The sequence below is a fragment of the Ovis aries genome, chromosome 11 (assembly GCF_016772045.2).
Source record: "Ovis aries strain OAR_USU_Benz2616 breed Rambouillet chromosome 11, ARS-UI_Ramb_v3.0, whole genome shotgun sequence".
In the NCBI taxonomy this organism is placed as follows: Eukaryota; Metazoa; Chordata; class Mammalia; order Artiodactyla; family Bovidae; genus Ovis; species Ovis aries.
The window spans coordinates 41,237,624-41,261,266 of record NC_056064.1 but is presented as its reverse complement, the minus strand read 5'-3'; the positions used below and the strand labels follow the sequence as shown (position 1 = coordinate 41,261,266).

General features: G+C 42.9%; 2 protein-coding genes across 2 annotated transcripts; both read left to right on the top strand.

Annotated features, from left to right (window-relative positions):
• Nucleotides 1-831: 831 nt before the first annotated feature.
• LOC101107617 (keratin-associated protein 16-1) lies at nucleotides 832-3,138 on the top strand. Its single transcript, XM_042256811.2, has 2 exons — nucleotides 832-1,227; nucleotides 1,948-3,138. The coding sequence occupies exons 1-2, from the start codon at nucleotides 883-885 to the stop codon at nucleotides 3,136-3,138; spliced, it is 1,536 nt and encodes a 511-aa protein (XP_042112745.1). The 5' UTR covers nucleotides 832-882.
• Nucleotides 3,139-9,808: 6,670 nt separating this feature from the next.
• KRTAP29-1 (keratin associated like protein 29-1) lies at nucleotides 9,809-10,987 on the top strand. Its single transcript, XM_012186089.5, has one exon. The coding sequence runs from the start codon at nucleotides 9,861-9,863 to the stop codon at nucleotides 10,845-10,847; it is 987 nt and encodes a 328-aa protein (XP_012041479.2). The 5' UTR covers nucleotides 9,809-9,860; the 3' UTR covers nucleotides 10,848-10,987.
• Nucleotides 10,988-23,643: the final 12,656 nt, after the last annotated feature.

The window sequence follows — 23,643 nt, the reverse complement described above, 5'->3', positions numbered from 1 at the left end:
AAGTGCTTTCCAGGCGTAGGGAGAGCCAGTGTTCTAGGAGAGAGCTGCTCGCAAAACAGGATGGAGGACAGCGTTGTGGGCTGAGGCTCCTGAGAAAGGTCTGTCCAGACAGGATGGTGAAGAGGAAGAAGAGGAGCCTTAGATTAGTGGGCAAGCTGTGTGTGACCTTTAGCAAGTGACAAACCTTCTGATTCTAACTCCCTTTCTTTTCCTTCACCTATAATCAGGGGGATGGGGATGGAGATGAATCCTTGCCTCATGGGATTTCTGATGGTTTTAAGTGAGATTTTCACCGTGAAGTGCAGCATTTAAAATGCAGCTCAGATATTCCCTCTCCCACAGAGCTCACCGCTGCTCCTCTCTGCTAATCCCTTTATGTCTATTGTTGAGTTTATTGTTGCATTGTAGAGTTTACTTGCATGCTTGCCCATCACACAGTGAGATCCATGAGAGTGGGAGAGGAGGTCTTATTCATGTGGACACCCTCTATGTTCTGCCCAGGGCCTGTGCAAAGGACTAGAAGATGGTTAAATTATAAGTTCCTTTCTTCTTCCTTTGTTCATGATGCTCAGAAATGCAGATCATTCAGCTTGGAGGCGATGATGCTTATTCCAAGATGACCTGTAGCTCCAAGGATTCCAAAGTTAGCAAGTCAATAAACAAACAGCTTCTTTATGGGTAGGTAAACAGCTTCCAGGTCAACAAACTGTGGCATAATAAGATGTTTCTCTGAAAACTGGCCCAAACAGCAATGAGGAAAAGATGCGGGGGCTCAAAACAGCACGTGCCAGGGTTGGGGATATAAAAGTGAGGGCTCTGGGGAGCTGCCCCAGTCAGGCAGCAACCTCTCAGCACTGGCAAGGGAGCAGAGGCACCTTCACCATGTCTGGAAACTGCTGTTCTAGGAAATACCCCTCGGTGCCAGCCATCTCCCTTTGCTCCACTGAGGTGAGCTGCAGAGGGCCTGTTTGCTTGCCCAGTTCCTGCCGGAGCCAGACATGGCAACTGGTGACTTGTCAAGATAGCTGCGGATCATCCAGCTGTGACCCACAATGCTGTGAGCCCTCCTGTTCTGCGAGCAGCTGTGCCCAGCCTGTGTGCTGTGAGACTACCATCTGTGAGCCTGCCTGTCCCGTAAGCAGCCGTGCCCAGCCTGTGAGCTGTGAGGCTACCATCTGTGAGCCTGCCTGTCCCGTGAGCAACTGTGCCCAGCCTGTGTGCTACAAGGCCACCATCTGTGAGCCTGCCTGTCCTGTAATCAGCTGTGCCCAGACTGTATGCTATGAGACCACCATATGTGAGCCTGCCTGTCCTGTAAGCAGCTGTGCCCAGCCTGTGTACTGTGGGGCCACCATCTGTGAGCCTGCCTGTCCCGTGAGCAGCTGTGCCCAGCCTGTGTGCTACAAGGCCACCATCTGTGAGCCTGCCTGTCCCATAAGCAGCTGTGCCCAGCCTGTGTGCTGTGAGGCCACCATCTGTGAACCCTCTTGCTCTGTGAGCAGCTATGCCCAGCCTGTGAGCTACAAGGCCACCATCTGTGAGTCTGCCTGTCCTGTGAGCAGCTGTGCCCAGCCTGTGTACTACAAGGCGACCATCTGTGAACCCTCTTGCCCCGTGAGCAGCTGTGCCCAGCCTGTGAGCTGTGAGGCCACCATCTGTGAGCCCTCTTGCTCTGTGAGCAGCTGTGCCCAACCTGTGAGCTACAAGGCCACCATCTGTGAGCCTGCCTGTCCTGTGAGCAGCTGTGCCCAGCCTGTGGGCTGTGAGGCCACCATCTGTGAGCCCTCTTGCTCTGTGAGCGGCTGTGCCCAGTCTGTGAGCTACAAGGCCACCATCTGTGAGCCTGCCTGTCCTGTGAGCAGCTGTGCCCAGCCTGTGAGCTGTGAGGCCACCATCTGTGAGCCCTCTTGCTCTGTGAGCAGCTGTGCCCAGCCTGTGAGCTACAAGGCCACCATCTGTGAGCCTTCTTGCTCAGTGAGCAGCTGTGCCCAGCCTGTGAGCTACAAGGCCACCATCTGTGAGCCTACCTGTCCTGTGAGCAGCTGTGCCCAGCCTGTGAGCTGTGAGGCCACCATCTGTGAGCCTTCTTGCTCTCTGAGCAGCTGTGCCCAGCCTGTGAGCTACAAGGCCACCATCTGTGAGCCTGCCTGTCCTGTGAGCAGCTGTGCCCAGCCTGTGTGCTGTGAGGTCCCTCCTGGCCAACGAGTCTTCTGCGTACCCTCTTCCTGCCAGCCCATCCTCTGCAAACCCAGCTACTGCCAGCCAGTGATCTGTGAGCCCAGTTGCTATCAGCCCGTGTCCTCCGGTGTCAGATGCTGTCCATCTGTCTGCTCTGTGGCCAATAGCTGCCAGTCTGCCTGCTGCGACTCCAGTCCTTGTGAGCCATCTTGCTCAGAGCCCAGCATCTGCCAGTCAGCCACACGGGTTTCTCTGGTCTGTGAGCCCATCTGTGTCCGTCCGGTATGTTGTGTTTCAAGCCCTTGTGAGCCACCTTGTGTCTCCAGCACTTGCCAAGAGCCCTCTTGCTGTGTCTCCAGCATCTGCCAACCCATCTGCTCTGAGCCCAGCCCCTGCTTACCGAGTGTCTGTGTGCCCAGGCCATGTCAACCTACCTGCTATGTAGTCAAGCGCAGTCGGTCCATCTCCTGTGAGCCTCTGTCCTGCCGACCTCTCTCCAGCCGCCCGGGGTCTTCTGCATCTGCTGTCTGCCAGCCAACTTGCTCGCGAACTTTCTACATACCCAGCTCTTGCAAACAACCCTGTACTACTTCAACCTCCTACCGCCCGATTTGCCGCCCAATCTGCTCTGGACCCATCACCTATAGGCAGCCATATTTGACATCCATCTCCTACCGCCCGGCCTGCTACCGCCCATTTTACTCCATCCTGCGCCGTCCAGCCTGCGTCGCTTCTGTCCCTTACCGCTCGGTCTGCTCCCGCTTGCCTTGTGCTGACTCCTGCAAACGGGATTGCAAAAAGTCCACTTCCAGCCAACCGGATTGTGCTGACTCAACTCCTTGCAAGACGGAGGTCTCAGAGGCCAGTCTCTGCCAGCCCACTGAGGCCAAGCCCACCAGCCCCACCACCCGCGAGGCTGCAGTCAGCCAGCCTGCTGCCACCAAGCCTACCAACTGCTGAACCGGCCCTGGCCAACCAATTCCTGCAACGCATGCCTCCAGCTAGATAGAAAATTTGTCTGCTTTCCCCAAAGCTCATTCTGACTTAAAATCTTTTTCTTTCTGTATCATCACTTGCCATTTGCTTATGTTTCAAAGAACTCATCAGAAATGTCAGTCTCCTAATGGCCCAAATGGCGATCTCCTGGGCATGAGATGGGGACATTCTGGGTCCCTTTCTGCTACTGCCATTGAGCTGAGAAAATCTGCTTTGCTGTATCATCTCAAGTCTCTTTCCTGGAATAAATATTTTTCTGCCCTCATGCATGTGCTCCCTTGCTGTGTGGGCTCCTCTTCCTTGGAGACCTCTTCCATGACGTAAATATATTTAACTGTCCAATAAACATGGTTAAAGTTGAAGTAACAAACTCTTCTCATTTATGTCTTGTTCATGTCATATTCTCATCAGCTGACTTGCTTCATCTTTGAGAGCAGCTTTATTCATCTATTCATCTGTCTGTCCATCCATCCGTCCATCCATCCATCCTACCCTCTCGCCATCCAAGAAGCTTTGCTAGATAGCTGTTAGGTGCCAAGGACTGAGATGAGTTCTGGGAATGAAAAGATGGAAGCTTCAGCCCACTCTCAGGAAGCTTATTCTCTGATGGGGAGATAGGCAGAGAGGCAATTACTTCGTTCCACTGTGCTAAGTCCCGGGGTAGAGGCAAGCATACAGTACTGTGAACTCAGCAAGGCATGGGGAGAAACAGGGAATTACTCTCGGGAGAGATAATGCTGAAGCTGAATCTTTTAGCACAAGTAGGAATTAACCAGTTAGAAACTAGGAAGGAAGAGCTTCCTAGGCAGAGGAAACATACGCAAATGAATGGAGCTTGTAAGCACACTACTCATTAAGCAAAGTGTGGGCAGAGATGCGCTTAGAAGAGCAGCGAACTCTGAGGTCAGACAAGTAAACAGTGGCCTGCCCTCATCAGCCTTGTGTGCTAAACAGAGTTATCTGAGTTTGGTGCAGGGCTGATGAGAAGATATTGAGGGATCATATGCAGGGCAGTGACATGAAGAATACTGGGTTTTGGAATGTCCCTCTGGTCTCGGTGTGGAGACCTGAATGCTGAAACATGGACTTGGATATAGGGAAAATGAGGGGGAAACCAAGGGCTTTGGGGTCCACAATAGGATGGAAACAAGTGGGGAGGTCATACTTACAATAAAGAAAGTAACCTAGATTTCTTGCGCAGGAACTTTGATATGTTATCTCAGTCTCTATAGGACATACACTTTATGTAGACTCCATATATGTCTTTCAATCTGCAAGGACAGAGTCTATTTAAAGTAGTCTCTTTAAACCCCTTGTACTTAGTACATGGGTCGAAGGTCTATCCCTTGTCCTCAAGGTGCAGCTTGGGCTATCCTAATTACAAGGGGAAATAGCTCAGAGCTTCTAACTTTGGTACCATTTACATTTTGGGCTGGATAATTCTTTGCTGTGGGGACTGTTCTTTGTATTGTAAGATATTAAGCAGTATCCCCAGCTTCACCAACGAGATGCTAGTAGCATCCCCTGAGTGTGATGACTGAAAATGGCTCCAGACATTGGCAACAACTGCCCACCTCCAGAGGGGAGGGGCAAAAATCACCCCTGTTTGAGAGCCATTGGGTTAGACAAGGACAGAGAGAGAAACTCAAAAGTGAAACTTATCCTGCACTTTGGTATTCAAGTTAATGTCTCATTCAGCCACTGGAATCTATCTTTATCTCCTTCCAGAGTCAAGAGATGAGTTGGCCAGATTTTTAAATCTCTCTGCCTAACATGGACCCAGTGTTTCATGTAAATCATGGAAATTCTGTGAGGTAAGATTTCTTTCCCCTATTTTATAGGCGAAGAATATGAAGGACAAGCAATCCAAATGCCTGTTAACACAGATAAGAAAATTGTGGCATATTCATTCACACAATAGAATATCATGCTGTAGTGAGAACAGCTGGACAAAGGCCACATGCAACAAAATGAGTGAACCTTAGCACTGCCATGTTGATTGATAGAAAAAGCTCCAGAGGCCATGCTGTGTGCTGTGCTTCGTCACTCAGTCATGTCCAACTCTTTGTGACCCCATAGACTGTAGCTCACCAGGCTCCTCTGTCCATGGGGATTCTCCAGGAAAGAATACCGGAGTGGGTTGCCATGCCCTCTTCCAAGGGATCTTCCCAACCCAGGGATCGAACCCAGGTCTCCCACATCACAGGCAGACCCTTTACTGTCTGAGCCACCAGTGAAGCCCAAGAGTACTGGAGTGGGTAGCCTATCCCTTCTCCAGGGGAACTTCCCAACCCAGGAATCAAATCAGGGTCTTCTGAATTGCAGGTGGATTCTTTACCACCTGAGCTACTTGGGAATCCCCTGCAGAGGCCATATGTATATTTAAAGTTCAATAACAATGTACCCACAAATGCATATATGTATACTGCTGCTGCTGCTGCTAAGTCGCTTCAGTCGTATCCGACTTTGTGCGACCCCATAGACGGCAGCCCACCAGGCTCTTCCGTCCCTGGGATTCTCCAGGCAAGAAAAATGGAGTGGGTGTCCATTTCCTTCTCTAATGCATGAAAATGAAAAGTGAAAGTGAATTCGCTCAGTCATGTCCAACTCTTCACGACCCCATGGACTGCAGCCTACCAGGCTCCTCTGTCCATGAGATTTTCCAGGCAAAAGTACTGGAGTGGGATGCCATTGCCTTCTCTGATATATGTATACACACACATATATACATTTATTTACAAACATATATATTGTAAAATATATTACATATCTATATATATGATTTTATCTCAATCTATCTATTCACAAGGAAATGACAAACACAAAATTCAGGATATTCACAGCTGGTAAGTAACATAATGATTAAAATCCAGTTCTGTCCAAGCTTGTGTTTTTAATACATCAGCATATTTCTTGATGTGACCACAACAGTCTTTTGTGATAGATGTCTTTAGTGCCTTGGACCATAGCAAAACCAAAGTTGTTTCTATTGAGAGCTTTTTTTTTTCCTCTTCAGTTTATTCAGAAAGAACTGACAAAATTTTGAGATAATTTAAAGTGTACACTGTGGTGATTTGATATACATATATATTGTGGAAGGATTCCTCCCATCTAGCTAACACAGTCATCACCTTACATATTTACCTTTTTTTTTTTTTTTTTTTTGGTGAGAACACTTATGTTCTTTTGGCTAATTTCTATTATATGATGCAGAGTTGTCAACTATAGTCTCCATGCTTTCCATTAGATCTTCAGACCTTATTCATCTTAGGGTTGAAAGTTTGTGTCCTTTTTTGAACCTATTGAGATGTTTCTTTATGAAGAAGGGAGGCAAGAGCAGAATTAGAGAAAAATTGATGGAAAAATGGATTACTTTGAAACAGTAAACATGGTATATATGGGTATAGGGTATTACACTTTTTCAGGTTGAAAATTTCATGCTTTCTCAAATATGTTCATGTTTTCATTTTGATTGACCTATTGCTAAGACCAAAAGTAGTTCCCCTTGACAGATGAGAGTTTTGGGATGTAGACTTTCAGGAATAAAACATAGGCCAGGGATCTCTGAAGTCTGCAAGATGCTAAAATGAGTAGCAATGAGATGGAGGGCAAAAGAAGTGACTGATACCATAGCATGAAAAGTAATTGTTGAAAAAAACACATTTTTATGACAAGAGTGAGGATTTTTCAGAAAAAATTTTCATTGTTTTATTTTTTTGTTTTTTCTTTTAATTTATTTTTATTTTTAAAATTTTTTATTATTTATTTTATTTTATTTTAAATTTTTATTTTTACTTTATTTTACTTTACAATACTGTATTGGTTTTGCCATACATTGACATGAACCCACCATGGGTGTATATGCGTTCCCAAACAAGCAAGAATGAAGAGAAGCCATTTTGTAATGGGTACTTTGAAAATTGTGAGGCAGACTATAATAATAAAAATAACCTGAGCAGTAGCCATGCAGTTGATTAACTCTCAGTACTTTGAACTCTTGGCTAATGAGCTAACATGTCCAGCAGACTGAGTTTGCAGCAGAGCCAGAAATCAAGACAAGCCCTATCTGCACCCTAAACCCATGATCTCTATTCCATCTTGTATCTTCAGTGTGAACCAGGGCAGGATATGGATGAGTGTGGGATACTGAAGTTGGTCAGTGATGCAGCGCCTGGACCAGCACAGCCCAAAGGAGGAGGGGAAAGTCACTCATGAATCTCTTTTGGATGAGGTCGATTTAACGCAAAAGCCTCTTCGCAGAGATGTCCTTATATAACTTCTAGCTATTGTGTTTCATATTTACAGAATTGACATGCTGTTGACTCCATAGTATGAGTTTAATCTTTCTTAATGAAACATTTTGTAGTTTTAAATTTACAGATTAAAAGATTGTCTTTGGGCGTATTGAAACCCGTTTGATCTAGTTGATGATTACAGTCACTGGAGTGGGCAGAGGATCCCCAGCATGGGACCTAGACCACCTGTGCTTGAACCAGCGCGGCTGGTCAGCCTTCAGTCATTGTTTTAGAGTCTTCCTCTCCACCTCCAAAGTTGGGAGGTCTAAACAGGTGGTTAAGAGAAAAGGTTGGGGATCAGCCCAACCTAGGTTTGAATCTAAGGGTTTCTGCCCCTTATTACTGGCATAAGTTTGGGAACATGATTTAAACCCTCTGATTTAGTTTTGCTACCTCTAACATAATGGTGACAATTGTATCTGCTAAGTAGGATCACTGCAAAGATTCAATGAAAAATGCAGTCAAGAGCTTGGTACATAGTAAGTATGCTATTATGAAAGAAAAATATTGCCCGCTATGTCAATAAACAAATGATGTTGAAGCCATCAGACCACCATATTACAGCTGCCCTGATATGCTGCGGCCAGTCCTAACAGTGCATCCTGAGGAGACACGGGATAAGGAAAACAGGATACTGGCCCCAGACAGCTGGGGTGCATTTCAGAGGAATGATTTCAACGAGCCCTGACTTTGCATCTTCCCATATACAGAAAAGCTCTAACTTCATTAATTTGATATGTCTGATTTTTTTAAAATTAACAATAATGATTTCACATTCCGACTATCTGGCCTTTTGTTGCAAAAGCTGCTATATATCCCGACTCCTCCCTCACCTCTTTGGAACAGTTGCTCAGCATTATCTGAGATGCTGTGTCCCAGGTCTGAAGTCTTCAGAATGCTCACCAAATAAAACATAACTCTTAACTTTTAGGTTGTGCATTTATTTTTTCCGTCAACACTCTAAATGGAAGCCATTACTAGTGTTCTTATTATTAGCGGTACTAGTAAAGTCAAGTTTCAGGAAACCAAACAGGAAGATTCTAGAAAGAGGTGGAGACACTTCGCTTGGGAGGCACTCCTTGATTTTCTGTTTGCCATCTCCACTATCATCCCTCAACTGGGTCAGGGCTTCACTTCCTGATCGTCTAAATGGTGTGGAACTGCATTCCTGGTGGAAGAGTGGGCTGTGGCCTCTTGATGAGAGGTTAACCTGGGGAGAGTCCTGCTTCAGGGAGGCTGGAGAACAAGCTATAAAAGAGACAGGCTTAGCTCAGAGCAGACACAGCAGCAAGGAACCCAAACTCGGCTATGAAAACTCCCCAACTCAACAGATGAGTTTGTTTGTTTGTTTCAATTATAGTATAGTTGCTTTACAATGGTGTGTTAGTCTCTGCTGTACAGCAAAGTAAATCAGCCACAGGTATATATATATATATATATCCCCTCTTCCTTGGATTTCCTTCCCATTTGGTCACCACAGAGCACTGAGCACAGTTCCCAGTGCTATATAGTTAGGTTCTCATTAGCTATCTATTTTATATGCAGCAGTGCGTGTATATCCATCCCAATCTCTCAATGCATCCCACCTATTCCTTTCCCCTCTGGTATCCATATATTTATTCTCTATGTCTGTGTCTCTATTTCAGCTTTGCAAATAAGTTCACCTATACCATTTTCTGGCCTTCCCTGGTGGCTCAGGTGGTAAAGAATCTGCCTGCAGTGCGGGAGACCTGGGTTTGATCCCTGGGTTGGGAAGATTCCCTGGAGGAGGGCATGGCAACCCACTCCAGTATTCTTGCCTGGAGAATCTCTATAGACAGAGGAGCCTGGCAGGCTACAGTCCATGGAGTCACAGTGTCGGACACGACTGAACGACTAAGTGCATACCATTTTCTAGATTCAACATATATGTGTTAATATACAATATTTGTTTTTCTCTTTCTGACTTACTTCACTGTAAAATGACAGTCTCTAAGTTCATCTGCGTCTCTGCAAGTGGCACAAGTTCATTCCTTTCATGGCTGAGCAATATTCCACTGCATATATGTACATCTTCTCTATCCATTGCTCTATTGGTGAACATTTAGACTGCTTCCACGACCTGGCTATTGTAAATGGTGCTGCAGTGAACGCTGGGGTCCATGTTTCTTTTTGGATTATGAGGTTTTTCTCTGAACAGACGAATTCTTAAATGGGGAATGATGTCTCCCAGGCTCCTGAAGCCTGCTAATCAGATGTCTATATGCAAATGGGTGGAAACAATAACAAGGAAAGATGCTCTATTGTGCCAACACCCCTAGCAAAGGACTATAAAAGCCCTTATGTATTAGATGCTTTTCAAACTCAGGTATACTGAGGTTGCAGCCTCCTGAGAGGGTTAGCACTGGCACCATGGGGGACAGCTGTTGCCTTGGAAATGCCACTGCCATCCCAGCTGTGCCCACCACCTCCATATGCTCCAGTGGTGGCAGTTTCCAGCATGGTATCTGTTTGCCTAGTTCCTGTCGGAGCAGAACATGGCAACTGGTTACATGCCAAGAAAACTGTCAGCCATGTGGCAGTGCCCCAAGTGGCTGTGAACCTGCTTCTTGCCAACCAACCTGCCTTCCAGCAACTTCTTGTGTGGGTTTTGTATGCCAACCCATTTGCTCCTACACGGCCTGCTGTGAAACTGGCACCGGTCAGTCTCCTGGTCCAGTTAGCTCATGCCAGCCCTCCTGTTTGGAATCTACCGGCAGTTCAGCAAAGTGCTGTGAACCCGGCCCCTGCCAACAAAGCTCTTGCCAGGAATGTGTCTACACATCTGAGTCGTGCCAGGCAGCTTGTGACCAGTCAGTCTGCTGTGATGCTGGGTCCTGTCAGCCAGCCTGCCCTGAAGTCACTTCCTGTCCTGAAACTTCTTGCCTACCAAATGTCTGTGCGGCTAGTCTGTGCCAACCAACTTGCTGCCATGTGGGTTCATGTCAGCCCATTCGTGGTGAAGATCAGCCTTGCAAATCATTTTATTACCAACCGATCTGCTACATTTTGAAGCCTTGCCAAACGATTCCCTGTATACCAGTTCCCTGCCAGCTGTCTGCTTGTGTGTTCAGGTCTTGCAGTCTTGCATGCTGTGTGACCTTCCCTTGCCAGACACTTCACTACCAACCAGCACCATGCACATCCTTCATCTGCCAGCCAGCGGCTAACAGACAGCCCCCTTGTTCTGTAAACAACTTTTGCAAACCAGCTTCCTGTGGCACCGTGATTTCTGGCCAACCAACTAGTGGTGAACCCACTTTCTGCAATCAAAGTGGCTGCAAATCCCCTTCCTGCCAGCCAGCTTGCTGTGTGACAGGTTTCGGCAAGCCAGCCAGTGGTGACTCCAGTTACTTCTGACCAACTACCCCAAGTCTCTGTAAATCTGGCATCTACTTGCCAACTTCCTGCCAACCCAGTTATGAGTCCAGCTTCTGCAAGGCAACCTTTCATTGAAGGAGCACCTCCTCTGACGTCTGCTGCTTTCTACAAGTGCGTAGCCGTGGTGCCTGACTCCGGGTGAGCACAAACGCGGCCTGCTTGCTACCTTTTCTCTGAGTCCAGTCCCACATTCCCTCCAGGTGCTGGTGAGGAAATTTATCCTGAGGTCCTTTCTCATCGAGGATAACCTTTCAGCAAGCACGGATCATGCTGTAGCTTGCCTTTCCTGGTGTTATCATTTCATTTCACTTCAGCAAAGGCTTTCCTCCCGTCCCGCCCCCCCGCCACCCACCCACTCCTTTGGATGCTGCCAAGTCTTTAAGGAGACTCTTTTGCTGACAACTGCTAATAAAAATGTGTCTGGTTAAGCATAATGAGTAAGACTCTCATATGCTTTTATTCCTTTCAATATATTACATGTAGATTTCCTCCAGGTCCCATTTGAACACAGTGACTTTGGGGCCTCCAAATCACTGTGTCTGCCTCGGTCTGCAAGGGTTGTTTGTGTCTAGGATTATAGATGCTCAAACTGGAAAAGAGCAAAGGTAAACAACCTTGACACCACCAAGAGCTCTTTGGAGTTGGGTCATATCAGTTTCCCCATGGTGAATAGATTGGGGAAGGCTAAAACAGAAATGGTCTAAGGAAGCCATAGATTAAAATAAATATGAGGTTTTGGCCATGGAAAATAACTAAGGGTTAAGTCACTTAAAACTGGTTTTAGTGATCAGTGCACCTACTGGCAAATTTAAATGAAATTTAAAAGTGTTTAGAAAATTTTAGCAGGTATTTGTTATGTTTTTGACATTTTAAGAGACAGTTTTAAAGACAATTAGTATAAGGGAAATTTTGACTGAGTTTTGTTATTTCTAGCATGTAATTATTGAATTCAAACACTTGTTCTTTGGATTGGTTTTCTTTGGGGGTAAGTTTAAAGGAAGATTCATAGTGTGTGCTTGTAGCAGTGGCACAGAGTCTTTCTTGAAGGGGATCTGACTTCCCCTTTAAACAAGGGGCTCTGGGTGTGCAAAGCATCTTAAGAACCAACCCCCCAAAACTCTTACGCAGAGTCATAAAAGGACATACAGGAAGATGTTCACTATGGCATTTCTGTGATGACATAAATTTTAAAGGAGAACAAAGAGTGGGTAGGTAACATGTGGTGATTCCTTCCATGGGGTATTGTGTTAGGCTCGTTCTCCAGAAAAACAGACCCAATAGAAGATATCTCTATCTCTATCTCTATCTCTATCTCTATCTCTATCTCTATCTATATATCTATATACACACACACATACATACACTTATTAAAAGGAATTAACTCATACAACTAAGGAGGCTGGCAAGCCCAAATCTGAAGTGTGAGCCTGAAATGTGGACTGACAGGCAGAGATCAAGGAGAGCTCATGGTGAAGAGGAAGTCTGAAGGCTGTCTGCTGGGGAATATGCATTAGTGAAGTGAAGTCGCTCAGTCGTGTCCGACTCTTTGTGACCCCATGGACTGTAGCCTACCAGGCTCCTCTGTCCATGGGATTTTCCAGGCAATAGTCCTGGAGTGGATTGCCATTTCCTTCTCCAGGGGATCTTCCCAACCCAGCGATCAAACCCGGCTCTCCCGCATTGTAGACAGACGCTTTACCGTCTGAGCCACCTAAACAGAATAAAATACTGTCTATTGGAAGAGAATGAGGCATAAGGAAAGCAGGAATTAAATTAACTGATATATGTATATAAAGAAAAAATTAAGAAGGCACTTGCAAGGACAAAAGTGATAACATGCCTCATAAGGAATATAACTAATTCAATTATTTGCAACTGAAGTTCAAACAGAAAATTAAAACAGAAGAAAAAACGGGTGAGAGGAACCTTGATAGAGCAAAAGAATTACCATGGATGGAATGTCTTCTAGAAATGAAATATTGATGGATGCTCTATCTAAAGCCTCTCTCCCACATCGTCCATGTAAATTCCTCGGTCATGCTGGAGGAGGGATGAGGTAAGTGGAATGCATCTTAGCTCAGTCCTGAACAGAATTTTCAACAATGCTTCTTACATTGTAAATTTAAGGAATCCCATCTCCTTAAATGATTTGGGTATTAATACCAGAATCCTTGACATATCAGAAATTTCAAATTTTATCTTGCAATGGTTTTTTGACCCATCTAAGTCTATCTTATTCTAAGACTTTCCTGCTATGAATTTCTGTTGTACTAGTAAGTGTTTTTCGCTGGCCACTTGCCAACGTACAAAACTGCATGTTTTAAACATGTCAAGGGTAAAAGGTGTGTTGGGAAGCCTTATATCTCCTGTGGTTGGCAACAGTTTAAATATCAAAGCATTTATTAGCTCCTTTTAGGTTTGCTGGAACTTGTTCCTGAAACATACAAACCTCCAATTATAAATATTGTCTTACTGAGCCTGCTGAGCCATGCTTACAACTAAATCTTTATTTACATTTATGTCCTGGGTAGGGGAGCAATTTTAAAAATACAGGGACATTTTGAGAAAGACAGGCATGCCTTGTTTTTTTATTGTGCTTTGCAAATATATTGTTTGTAAAAGCTGAAGGTTTGTGGCAACCCTGTGCTGAGCAAGTCAAAAAGGTGCCATTTTGCCAACAGCATTTGCTCACTTTGTGTCTCTGTGTCATATTCTGTAATTCTTGCACTATTTCAAACTTTTTCATTAATATTGTATTTGTTGTGGTGATCTGTGATCAGTGATTTTTGATACTATTGTAGTTGTTTCAGTGCACCATCAACCTCTCCCATATAAGATGGTGAACTTAAGACATGTGTGTTCTAATGAATGGATAAAGAAGATGTGATATGTATACATATGCAATAGAATACCACTCAATGATAAAAAGAATGAAGCAATGACTTTTGTAGCAACATAGACAGAGCTAGAGATTGTCATACTAAGTGAAGTAAGTCAGGAAGAGAAAGCTAGATATCTTGTGATATCTCTTATATATGGAATCTAGAATATAACACAAATGAACTTACAAAACAGAAACAGACTCAGGGGCATAGAAAACAAATATATGCTTACCAAGGGAGAGAGAGAGGGGAGGGATCATTAGGAGTTTCGGATTAGCAGACAAAAACTACTAATTATAAAATACATACCTATCAAGCTGCCAATGGTATTTTTCAGAGAACTAGAACAAATGATTTCACAATTTGTATGGAAATACAAAAAACCTCAAATAGCCAAAGCAATCTTGAGAAACAAGAATGGAACTGGAGGAATCAACCTGCCTGACTTCCGTCTCTACTACAAAGCCACAGTCATCGAGACAGTATGGTACTGGCACAAAGACAGAAATATAGATCAACAGAACAAAATAGAAAGCCCAGAGATAAATCCACTCATCTATGGACACCTTATCTTTGACAAAGGAGGCAAGAATATATAATGGAGAAAAGACTATCTCTTTAACAAGTGGCGCTGGGAAAACTGATCAACCACTTGTAAAAGAATGAAACTAGAACAGTTTCTAACACCATACACAAAAATGAACTCAAAATGGGATTAAAGATCTAAACGTAAGACCAGAAACTGCAAAACTCCTAGAGGAAAACATAGGCAAAACACTCTCTGACATAAATCATAGCAGGATCCTCAGTGACCCACCTCCTAGAGTAATGGAAAAAAAGGAAAAATAAACAAAGGGGACCTAATTAAAATTAAAAGCTTCTGCACAACAAAGGAAACTGCAAGCAAGGTGAAAAGACAGACTTCAGAATGGGAGAAAATAATAGCAAATGAAGCAACGGACAAAGAATTAATCTCAAAAATATACAAGCAACTCCGGCAGCTCAATTCCAGAAAAATAAATGACCCAATCAAAAAGTGGGCCAAAGAACTAAACAGACATTTCTCCAAAGAAGACATACAGATGGCTAACAAACACATGAAAAGATGCTCAACATCACTCATTATCAGAGAAATGCAAATCAAAACCACAGTGAGGTACCATTTCACGCCAGTCAGAATGGCTGCGATCCAAAAGTCTACAAGCAATAAATGCTGGAGAGGGCATGGAGAAAAGGGAACCCTCTTACACTGTTGGTGGGAATGCAAACTAGTACAGCCACTATGGAGAACAGTGTGGAGATTCCTTAAAAAACTGGAAATAGAACTGCCTTATGACCCAGCAATCCCACTGCTGGGCATACACACCGAGGAAACCAGAACTGAAAGAGACACGTGTACCCCAATGTTCATCACAGCACTGTTTATAATAGCCAGGACACGGACGCAACCTAGATGTCCATCAGCAGACGAATGGATAAGAAAGCTGTGGTACATATACACTATGGAGTATTACTCAGCCATTAAAGAGAATACATTTGAATCAGTTCTAATGAGGTGGATGAAACTGGAGCCTATTATACAGAGTGAAATAATCTAGAAAGAAAAACACCAATACAGTATACTAACACATATATATGGAATTTAAAAAGATGGTAACGATAACCTTGTATGCGAGACAGCAAAAGAGACACAGATGTATAGAACAGTCTTTTGGACTCTGTGGGAGAGGGAGAGGGTGGGATGATATGGGAGAATGGCAGTGAAACATATGAATTATCACGTGTGAAACGAATCGCCAGTCTGGGATGACCCAGAGTGGTGGGATGGGGAGGGACGTAGGAGGGGGGTTCAGGATGGTGAACACATGTACACCCATGGCAAATTCATGTCAATGTATGGCAAAACCAATACAATATTGTAAAGTAAATAAATAAATAAAAGAAATGAAAGTTAAAAAAATACATAAACAATAAGGTCCTACTGTAAAGCACAGGGAGCTATTCAATATCCTATAATAAATTATAATGAAAAAGAATATGACAATATATATATGTCAGTTTGTTGTATGCCAATAACTAACACAATATTGTTAAATCAGCTATACTTCAATTTAAAAAATGTGGTTGTTTTGACTGCCACCAACCAGTCATTTCCCCATCTCTCTCCTTCTTCATAGACTTCCCTATTCCCTGACCCATGACAAGTTGCTTCAGTTGTGTCTGACTCTTTGAGACCCCATGGACTGCAGCCTGCAAGGCTCCTCTGTCCATGGGATTCTCCAGGCAAAAAGAATACTGGAGTGGGTTGCCACACCCTCCTCTAGGGGAGCTCCCTGACCCAGAGATGAAACCCACCTCTCTTATGTATCCTGCAGTTGGTAGGTGGGTTCTTTATCACTAGCACTACCTAAGAAGCCTCAATATTGATATTAAGCCAAATAATAACCCTACAGTATAAATGTTCAAGTGAAATGCAGATTCTCTAAGTTTCTTACTTTAAATCAAAAGCTAGAAATGATTAAGCTTAATGAGGAAGGCATGTCAAAAGCTGAGAGGTCAAATACTAGGCTTCTTGCACCAAAAAGTTAGCTAACTCGCGAATGTGAAGGAAAGTTCTTGAAAAATGAAAAATGCCACTCCAGTGAACACATGAATGACGAGAAGGTGAAACAGACTTGTTGGTGATATGGAGAGAGTTTTACTGGTCTGGAAAGAAGATTAAACCAATGACAATAATCCCTGATGCCAAAGCCTAATCGAGAGCAAGGACCTAAATCTCTTCAATTCTGTGAAGGCTGAGAGAGGTGAGGAAACCACAGAGAAAAGTTTGAAGCCAGCAGAAGTTTGTTTATGAAGTTTAGGAAAGAAGCAATTTCTGTAACACGAGAGTATGAGGTAAAGCAGCAAGTGCTGATGTAGGACCTACAGCAAGTTATCCAGATCTAGCTAAGATAATTAACAAAGGTAGCCACACTAAACATCAGATTTTAAATGTAGATGAAGCAGCCTTCTATTGGAAGAAGATTCCACCTGGGACTTTCATGACTAGAGAAAAATCAATGCTGACTTTAAAGCTTCAGAAGACAGGGTGACTCTTTTTAGGGGCTACTTCAGCTGGTGACTTTAAATTGGAGTCAGTGCTTCCCTGGTGGCTCAGATGGTAAAAGTGTTTGCCTACAATGCAGGAGACCTGGGATTGATTCCTGGGTTGGGAAGATCCCCTGGAGAAGGAAATGGCAACCCACTCTAGTGTTCTTGCCTGGAAAATTCCATGGACAGAGGAGCCTGGTAGGCTACAGTCCATGGGGTTGCAAAGAGTCGGACACGACTGAGCGACTTCACTTCAGCTGGTGACTTTAAACTGGAGTCAGTGCTCATTGACTATTCTGAGAATCCTAGAGCCCTTAAGAACTATGCTAAATCTACTCTGTTTGCTATGTATAAATGGAACAACAAAGTCTGGAGTACAGCATCTCTGTTTACAACATGGTTTAACTGAAGATTTCAAGCCCACTGTTGAGACTTACTGCTCAGAATAAAAAAGATTCCTTTCAAAATGTTATTGCTCATTGGCAATGCACCTGGTCACCCCAAAGCTCTGATGGAGGTATACAAGATTAATGATGTTTTCTTGCCCGCTAACATAACATTCATTCTGCAGCCCATGAATCAAGGACTAATTTTGACTTTCAAGTCTGATAATTTAAGAAATATATTTTGTAAGGCTATAGTTGTCATGGATAGTGATTCCTCTGATGGACCTGGGCAAAGTAAACGGAAAACCATCTGGAAAGGATTCCTTATTCTGGATGCCATTGTATGGCAAAACCAATACAATATTGTAAGGTAATTAGCCTCCAATTAAAATAAATAAATATATATTTAAAAATTAAAAAAAAAAGAAGTAAAATCAACAGCGAAAAAAATAAAAAAGAACATTTGTGATTCATTGGATGAGGTCAAATTATCAACATCAGCAGGACTTTGGAAGAAATTGATTCCAATGTTCATGGATGACTGAGGGGTTCAAAATTTCATTATAGGAAATAACTGCAGATGTGTTTGAAATAGCAAGAGTACTAAAATTAGAAGTGGAACCTAAAGATTGGACTGAATTGCTGCAATCTCATGACAAAACTTCAATAGATGTGGAGTTGCTTCTTATTGATGAGGGAAGAAAGTGGTTTCTTGAGATGGAAACTGTTCCTAATGAAGATGCTGTGAAGATTGTTGACATGACAACAAAGGATTTAAAATATTACAAAAACTTAGTTGATAAAGCAGCAGCAATTTTGAGAGGATTGACTCCAATTTTGAAAGAAGTTCTATGGTGGGTAAAATGCTGTAAATAGCATTGGATGCTGTAGAGAAATCGTTCATGAAAGGAAGAGTCAATCGATATGGCAAACACTGTGTGTGCAGGTGTGCTAAGTCACCTCAGTTGTGTCTGACTCTTCACAACCCTATGGACTGTAGCCAACCAGGCTCCTCTGTCCATGGGATTCTCCATGCAAGAATACTGGAGTGCGTTGCCAGGCCCTTCTCCAGGGGATCTTCCCGACCAAAGGATCGAACCCATGTCTCCTATGTCTCCTATATTGGTAGGAGGGTTCTTTACCATTAGCACCACCTGGGAAGCCCATGGCAAACATCACTGTTGTCTTATTTTGAGAAATTACTGCAGCTACCCCAAGCTTTGAACAATCACCACGCTGATAAGTCAGCAGCCATCAGTACCAAGGAAAAATCCTACACCAGCTAAAAGATTACAATCTGAGCTGAAGGCTTAGATGATGGTTAACATTTCTAGTAATAAAATATTTTTAAATTAAGATATTTACATTTTTATACATAATGCTATTGTATACTTAATAGACTACAGTATAGCATTAGCATAACTTTTATGTGCACTGGGAAACCAAAAAGTTTGTGTGGCTCACTTTATTGCAATATTTGCTTTATTGTGCTGGACTGGAACTGAACTCACCACTCAGAATTGACATTTTTCATCATGTGATTTGAATTTTGCTACCATCCCTAGGATATCTGCTCTCCTCAAAGCACTTTCCAATTATTCAGTATTCTTTTAGAAGGTACATCATCAGAGCCTAATTCAAGATCTAGCTGCTCTTTAACAGCCCAGGATGTAAAACAATTATCCTCCTTTTTTGAGTATAGCCCATATTTTCCCCCAGGTCATGTCTGCCTGGTGATATAATTAGGTACTATTCTTTAAGTTAGTCATCTCAACCCCATTAGGAAATATGCTGGGATCTGAATGACTAGATCCCTGTTTAGTGAAGTGGCATGTGACTTCCTGAAGGGGTCATTTCCATCACTTCTCAAATGGTTTCCTGGTCCTTGTGTTGATATTCTCTGTGTCTTTGCATGCCTAATACGAAGTTCATAATCCCACTCCAGTCTTACTAATATCCTTATTGTCATCATTTGGAAGAGGGAGTTTCTTCAGGTTCAGATTTAACATCAGCTTCAGACATATCATTCTTTAATCTGAGTCCAAGCTAGCCATAGTGCATTCTCAGCAAACTCCAGGTGCTTTGAGTATCAGCAGAAAAGACTACCCCAGTGAGTCTGCGCCAAGCTGTCTAACTGCCTTTCTAGTGTATTGTTTATCCAGAGTCTCAGCTTGAGATGGGGGTCAAGTGTTTATTATTATTGAATGATGTGAGATGCTATCATTGGAAATGAGACATGTCTTGGCAGTTACTCAATTCTGTCTATATTTCTGCATTCTCTTCATAAGCTATTACGACAGTCCTTTTTAATTGTCCTGATGAAATTCAGGTTCATTTTCTACTGAATTTCACTGATTAACCAATAAGGCAAAAATAAGTTAAATTCTATGATGAGATTTGGTCTAAGTGGTCCCATATTCTTTTTCTAGAGGTCCACAAAGGGTCTTTTTAACAACCCATGCTGTGATTTGTAGAGACTTGAAAATGGAATGGCATTTGCTTATCTCAACACCTTTAGTGTCTCTTGCTTTCTGAGATTCCTCAAAATCAATGTTTGTGAAGATTATTTGGGGGAAGAGTCCCTGTATTTTCCTTATTTGTTGCAAATAATACATTCTTCCGTCTCCTGCTTAAAAAAAAGAATCAGTGCATGGTTTACTTCAAATCTCTGGGTGCTCTAGGACATACAATGACATGGATTTATTTTGAGAATCTCGGCATTTGTAAAATTTATTTGCCTTTGTAAATGTTTAGTCATTTTTCCAATTTGATTATCCCCCACTGTCTAAAGAGACTGACACTAAACAAGAGCCTGTCTAGCAGAAGTTTCACGTTCTTTGGCTACATTCCACCGGGAGATCTCAGATCTTATCTCATTGCAGGTCTCAGCATGAGCTAAGGAGAACAGACACCTTTTACAAGCCTGGATTTTCACTGCCAGATGCTGACATGTTTGACAGCTCATGGATCATGAGTTGAGTGAGGGGTGAGAGCAGATGCAGCATGTAAGACATTTTTTTCAGGATCACACTGAGAAGTTTACTTCATAGTAAGAGTCTTAATGTATTTTGAAATAATATCTGATTCCCTTATTTAAATCAAAAAAAGTTAAACTTTTTTTCTCTTCTTTCTCCCTCTCACTGTTACAAATTTCCCCATTTAGTTCAGAAGGATATTTTACAATCTTCATTTTTATTTTACTATAAAAATCGCTCAGGAGTTCCCTGGTTGCCTAGTGTTTAGGATTCAGTGGTTAGGACTGAACCCACTGCTCTGCACTGGATTCAATCCCTGGTCAGAGAACTGAGATTCCGCAAGTGGCATGGCATGGCAAAGGCAAGCGAACAAACAAATAGACTCATGCTTGAGGTAGAAAAAAATGTATGAACAGAAAACAGAAAGCCTTGGCTCACCAAAACTCCCTGAAAATCCTGCTCTCCTGGGACAGACTATTGGTTTCCATTTTGCCTGCTTAGCCACTTCAGTCGTGTCTGACTTTGCGACTCCATGGACTGTAGCCCAGCAAGCTCCTCAGACCGTGGGATTCTTACTATGCCCTAATATTTTACAGATGGCTGGTTATTTTCTCTATTTGAAAGATGGAAGAAAAGTAAAAAAGGAGCGTTGATTTCTATATCTCAAGCACAAACACCAGATTACTACACAAAGTAACAGACTTTGGTCTTGCTTAAGGGCATGCTTAATGTGTTTATATTCACTTAATAAAAAACATATTTCGATGTGTTTTCTATTTTTTCCCTTTGTGAGCACCTGAAGCTTCCTTCATTTTTCTTGTGTGTGTGTGTGTGTGTGTGTGTTTAGTTGCTAAGGCATGTCTGACTCTTGCAACCCTATGGACCGTAGCCCGATAGGCTCCGCTGTCCACTGGATTTCCAAGGTTCAAACCTGTGTCTCCTGCTTGGTAGGTCGCTTCTTCTCCAGGGAAGCCCTATCGGTGTGTGCCATCCCTATTTAATGCCTAGTTCATGAACCTTTTGTTGAATTAAATTGCTATGCTTTAAGTTTGCCCCCACCAGGAAATTTGATGGGATTTGAATGTGATGGCATCTGTTCTTCTGTAGGGGCCACACTTGTCACTCCTGAGATATTCAATTGCAGATTATCAATTATTTCTGACCAACAAAAATGAAAATTTTGTATGGTTCAAGCCAACATATTCTTTGCTTGGCTTTTTCCAGTCAAGTCCTTGTATACAGCTACTTATAACTCTCTCTGATATCTTTGCATACTGAAAAGTATTTTAAAAGGTGCTAGGACAATAATCACACTAAGGAAAACATTTTTCAAAGAATTAAGACAACTTAACCCATTCTTTCTACCAGTGTCCTTTAGAACAAAATTTTGCCTGTCATTTTTTTCTGATTCTTTTTGTATCTATTTAATAAAAAGGGTGAACATCAGACTTGTCCTGAGAAATTCCATTCTTGAAGAGCAAAAACTATTTATTATTTATCTTATGACTGTAGCTATGAAAATAAAAGATGTTCCTTGGAAGGAGAGCTATGAAAAGCCTAGATACCATATTAAAAAGCAGAGACATCATTTTGCCAACAAAGGTCCATATAGTCAAAATTACGGTTTTTCTAATAGTCATGTATAGATGGAGAGCTCGACCACAAAGAATGCTGAGCACTGAAGAATTGATGCTTTTGAACTGTGGTGCTAGAGAAGACTCTTGAGAGTCCCTTGGACAGCAAGGTGATCAAATCTGTAAATTCTAAAGGAAATCAACCCTGATTATTCATTGGAAGGACTGATGCTGAAGCTAAACCTCCAATGCTCTAGCCAACTTACGTGAAGAGCTGACTCACTGGATTGAGAGCAGGAGGAGAAGGGGAAGATAGAGGATGAGATGGTTGGAGGACACCATGTACTCAATGGACATGAGTTTGAACAAACTCTGGGAGATAGTGAAGGACAGAGAAGCCTGGTGTGCTGCATTCCATGCGGTCGCAAAGAGTCAGACACAACTGAACAGAAACATTTATCTTATCTTCCTAATCCCAAATGTGGACTGCCGTAATGAACTTTGATAAAGACAGGGGGCAAAAGAATCTGTGTGTTGACTGAGGCAACTTCATAAAGGTCAATTTTGAAACCAAAGATCCACAGGGAGTCATCCCAGTGACTATGAATAAAGAAAATAGAATGTAAAGCAATGTCCGAGACATACAGCTGGCCCCAAAGATACATGTAAGAAGCCTGAAAGATGTGTCCCAAACACAACATGGATAATTTCCCCATCTATGTGATGTATGATGCTGGGTGTTATTTTTGTTGGTCTCATCAGTTTGCTCATATAAATGGCTTCATCTTATAACAATGTCTGATGATATCAGGAAGTAAATTTCCTTTTATAATCCACTTTCTCAGAAACTTCCAGGCAATGCCCAGAACTTAGCTGGAACTGGATAAATATTTGGTGATAGTGACTTTATGATACATAGTAAAGAGTTGTTACAAACAAAATCATATAGGTGCTCCTCAGATACTCTTCTGACTTATACTCGAAGCCAGCTCAGAGTGGCATCCCTAATCCTAGCCAAACGTCTTTGAATTTGGCCCCTTGCCTTTGTGTACAGGAGTAGAGGAGAAGAATGTTATACAAACACAACATATCCTCTAAATAAGGGCTTATGAAAGACACACTGTACACATAGTCTAGGTCATTAAAGGACATGCAAAATGAGTAGAGTTTATAGGTGATAAATCAGAAAATGCCTTAGTTGCAAAGAAAATCCAGATGACAGTAGAGGGTAGAAAAACAAGCTATAAGCACAATGTAGAAATGTAAAAGAAAGACATTTTCAGTTCAGTACAGTTCATTTCAGTTCAGTCGCTCAGTCATGTCCGACTCTTTTGCGACACCATGAATCACAGCACGCCAGGCCTCCCTGTCCATCACCAACTCTCGGAGTTCACTCAGACATCCATCGAGTCCGTGATGCCATCCAGCCATCTCATCCTCAGTCGTCCCCTTCTCCTCCTGCCCTCAATCCTTCCCCAGCATCAGAGTCTTTTCCAATGAGTCAACTCTTCACATGAGGTGGCCAAAGTACTGGAGTTTCAGCTTTAGCATCATTCCCTCCAAAGAAATCCCAGGGCTGATCTCCTTCAGAATGGACTGGTTGGATCTCCTTGCAGTCCAAGGGACTCTCAAGAGTCTTCTCCAACACCACAGTTCAAAAGCATCAATTCTTTGGCGCTCAGCCTTCCTCACAGTCCAACTCTCACATCCATACATGACCACTGGAAAAACCATAGCCTTGACTAGACGGACCTTGGTCGGCAAAGTAATGTCTCTGCTTTTGAATAAATACTGTCTAGGTTGGTCATAACTTTTCTTCCAAGGAGTAAGTGTCTTTTAATTTCATGGCTGCAGTCACCATCTGCAGT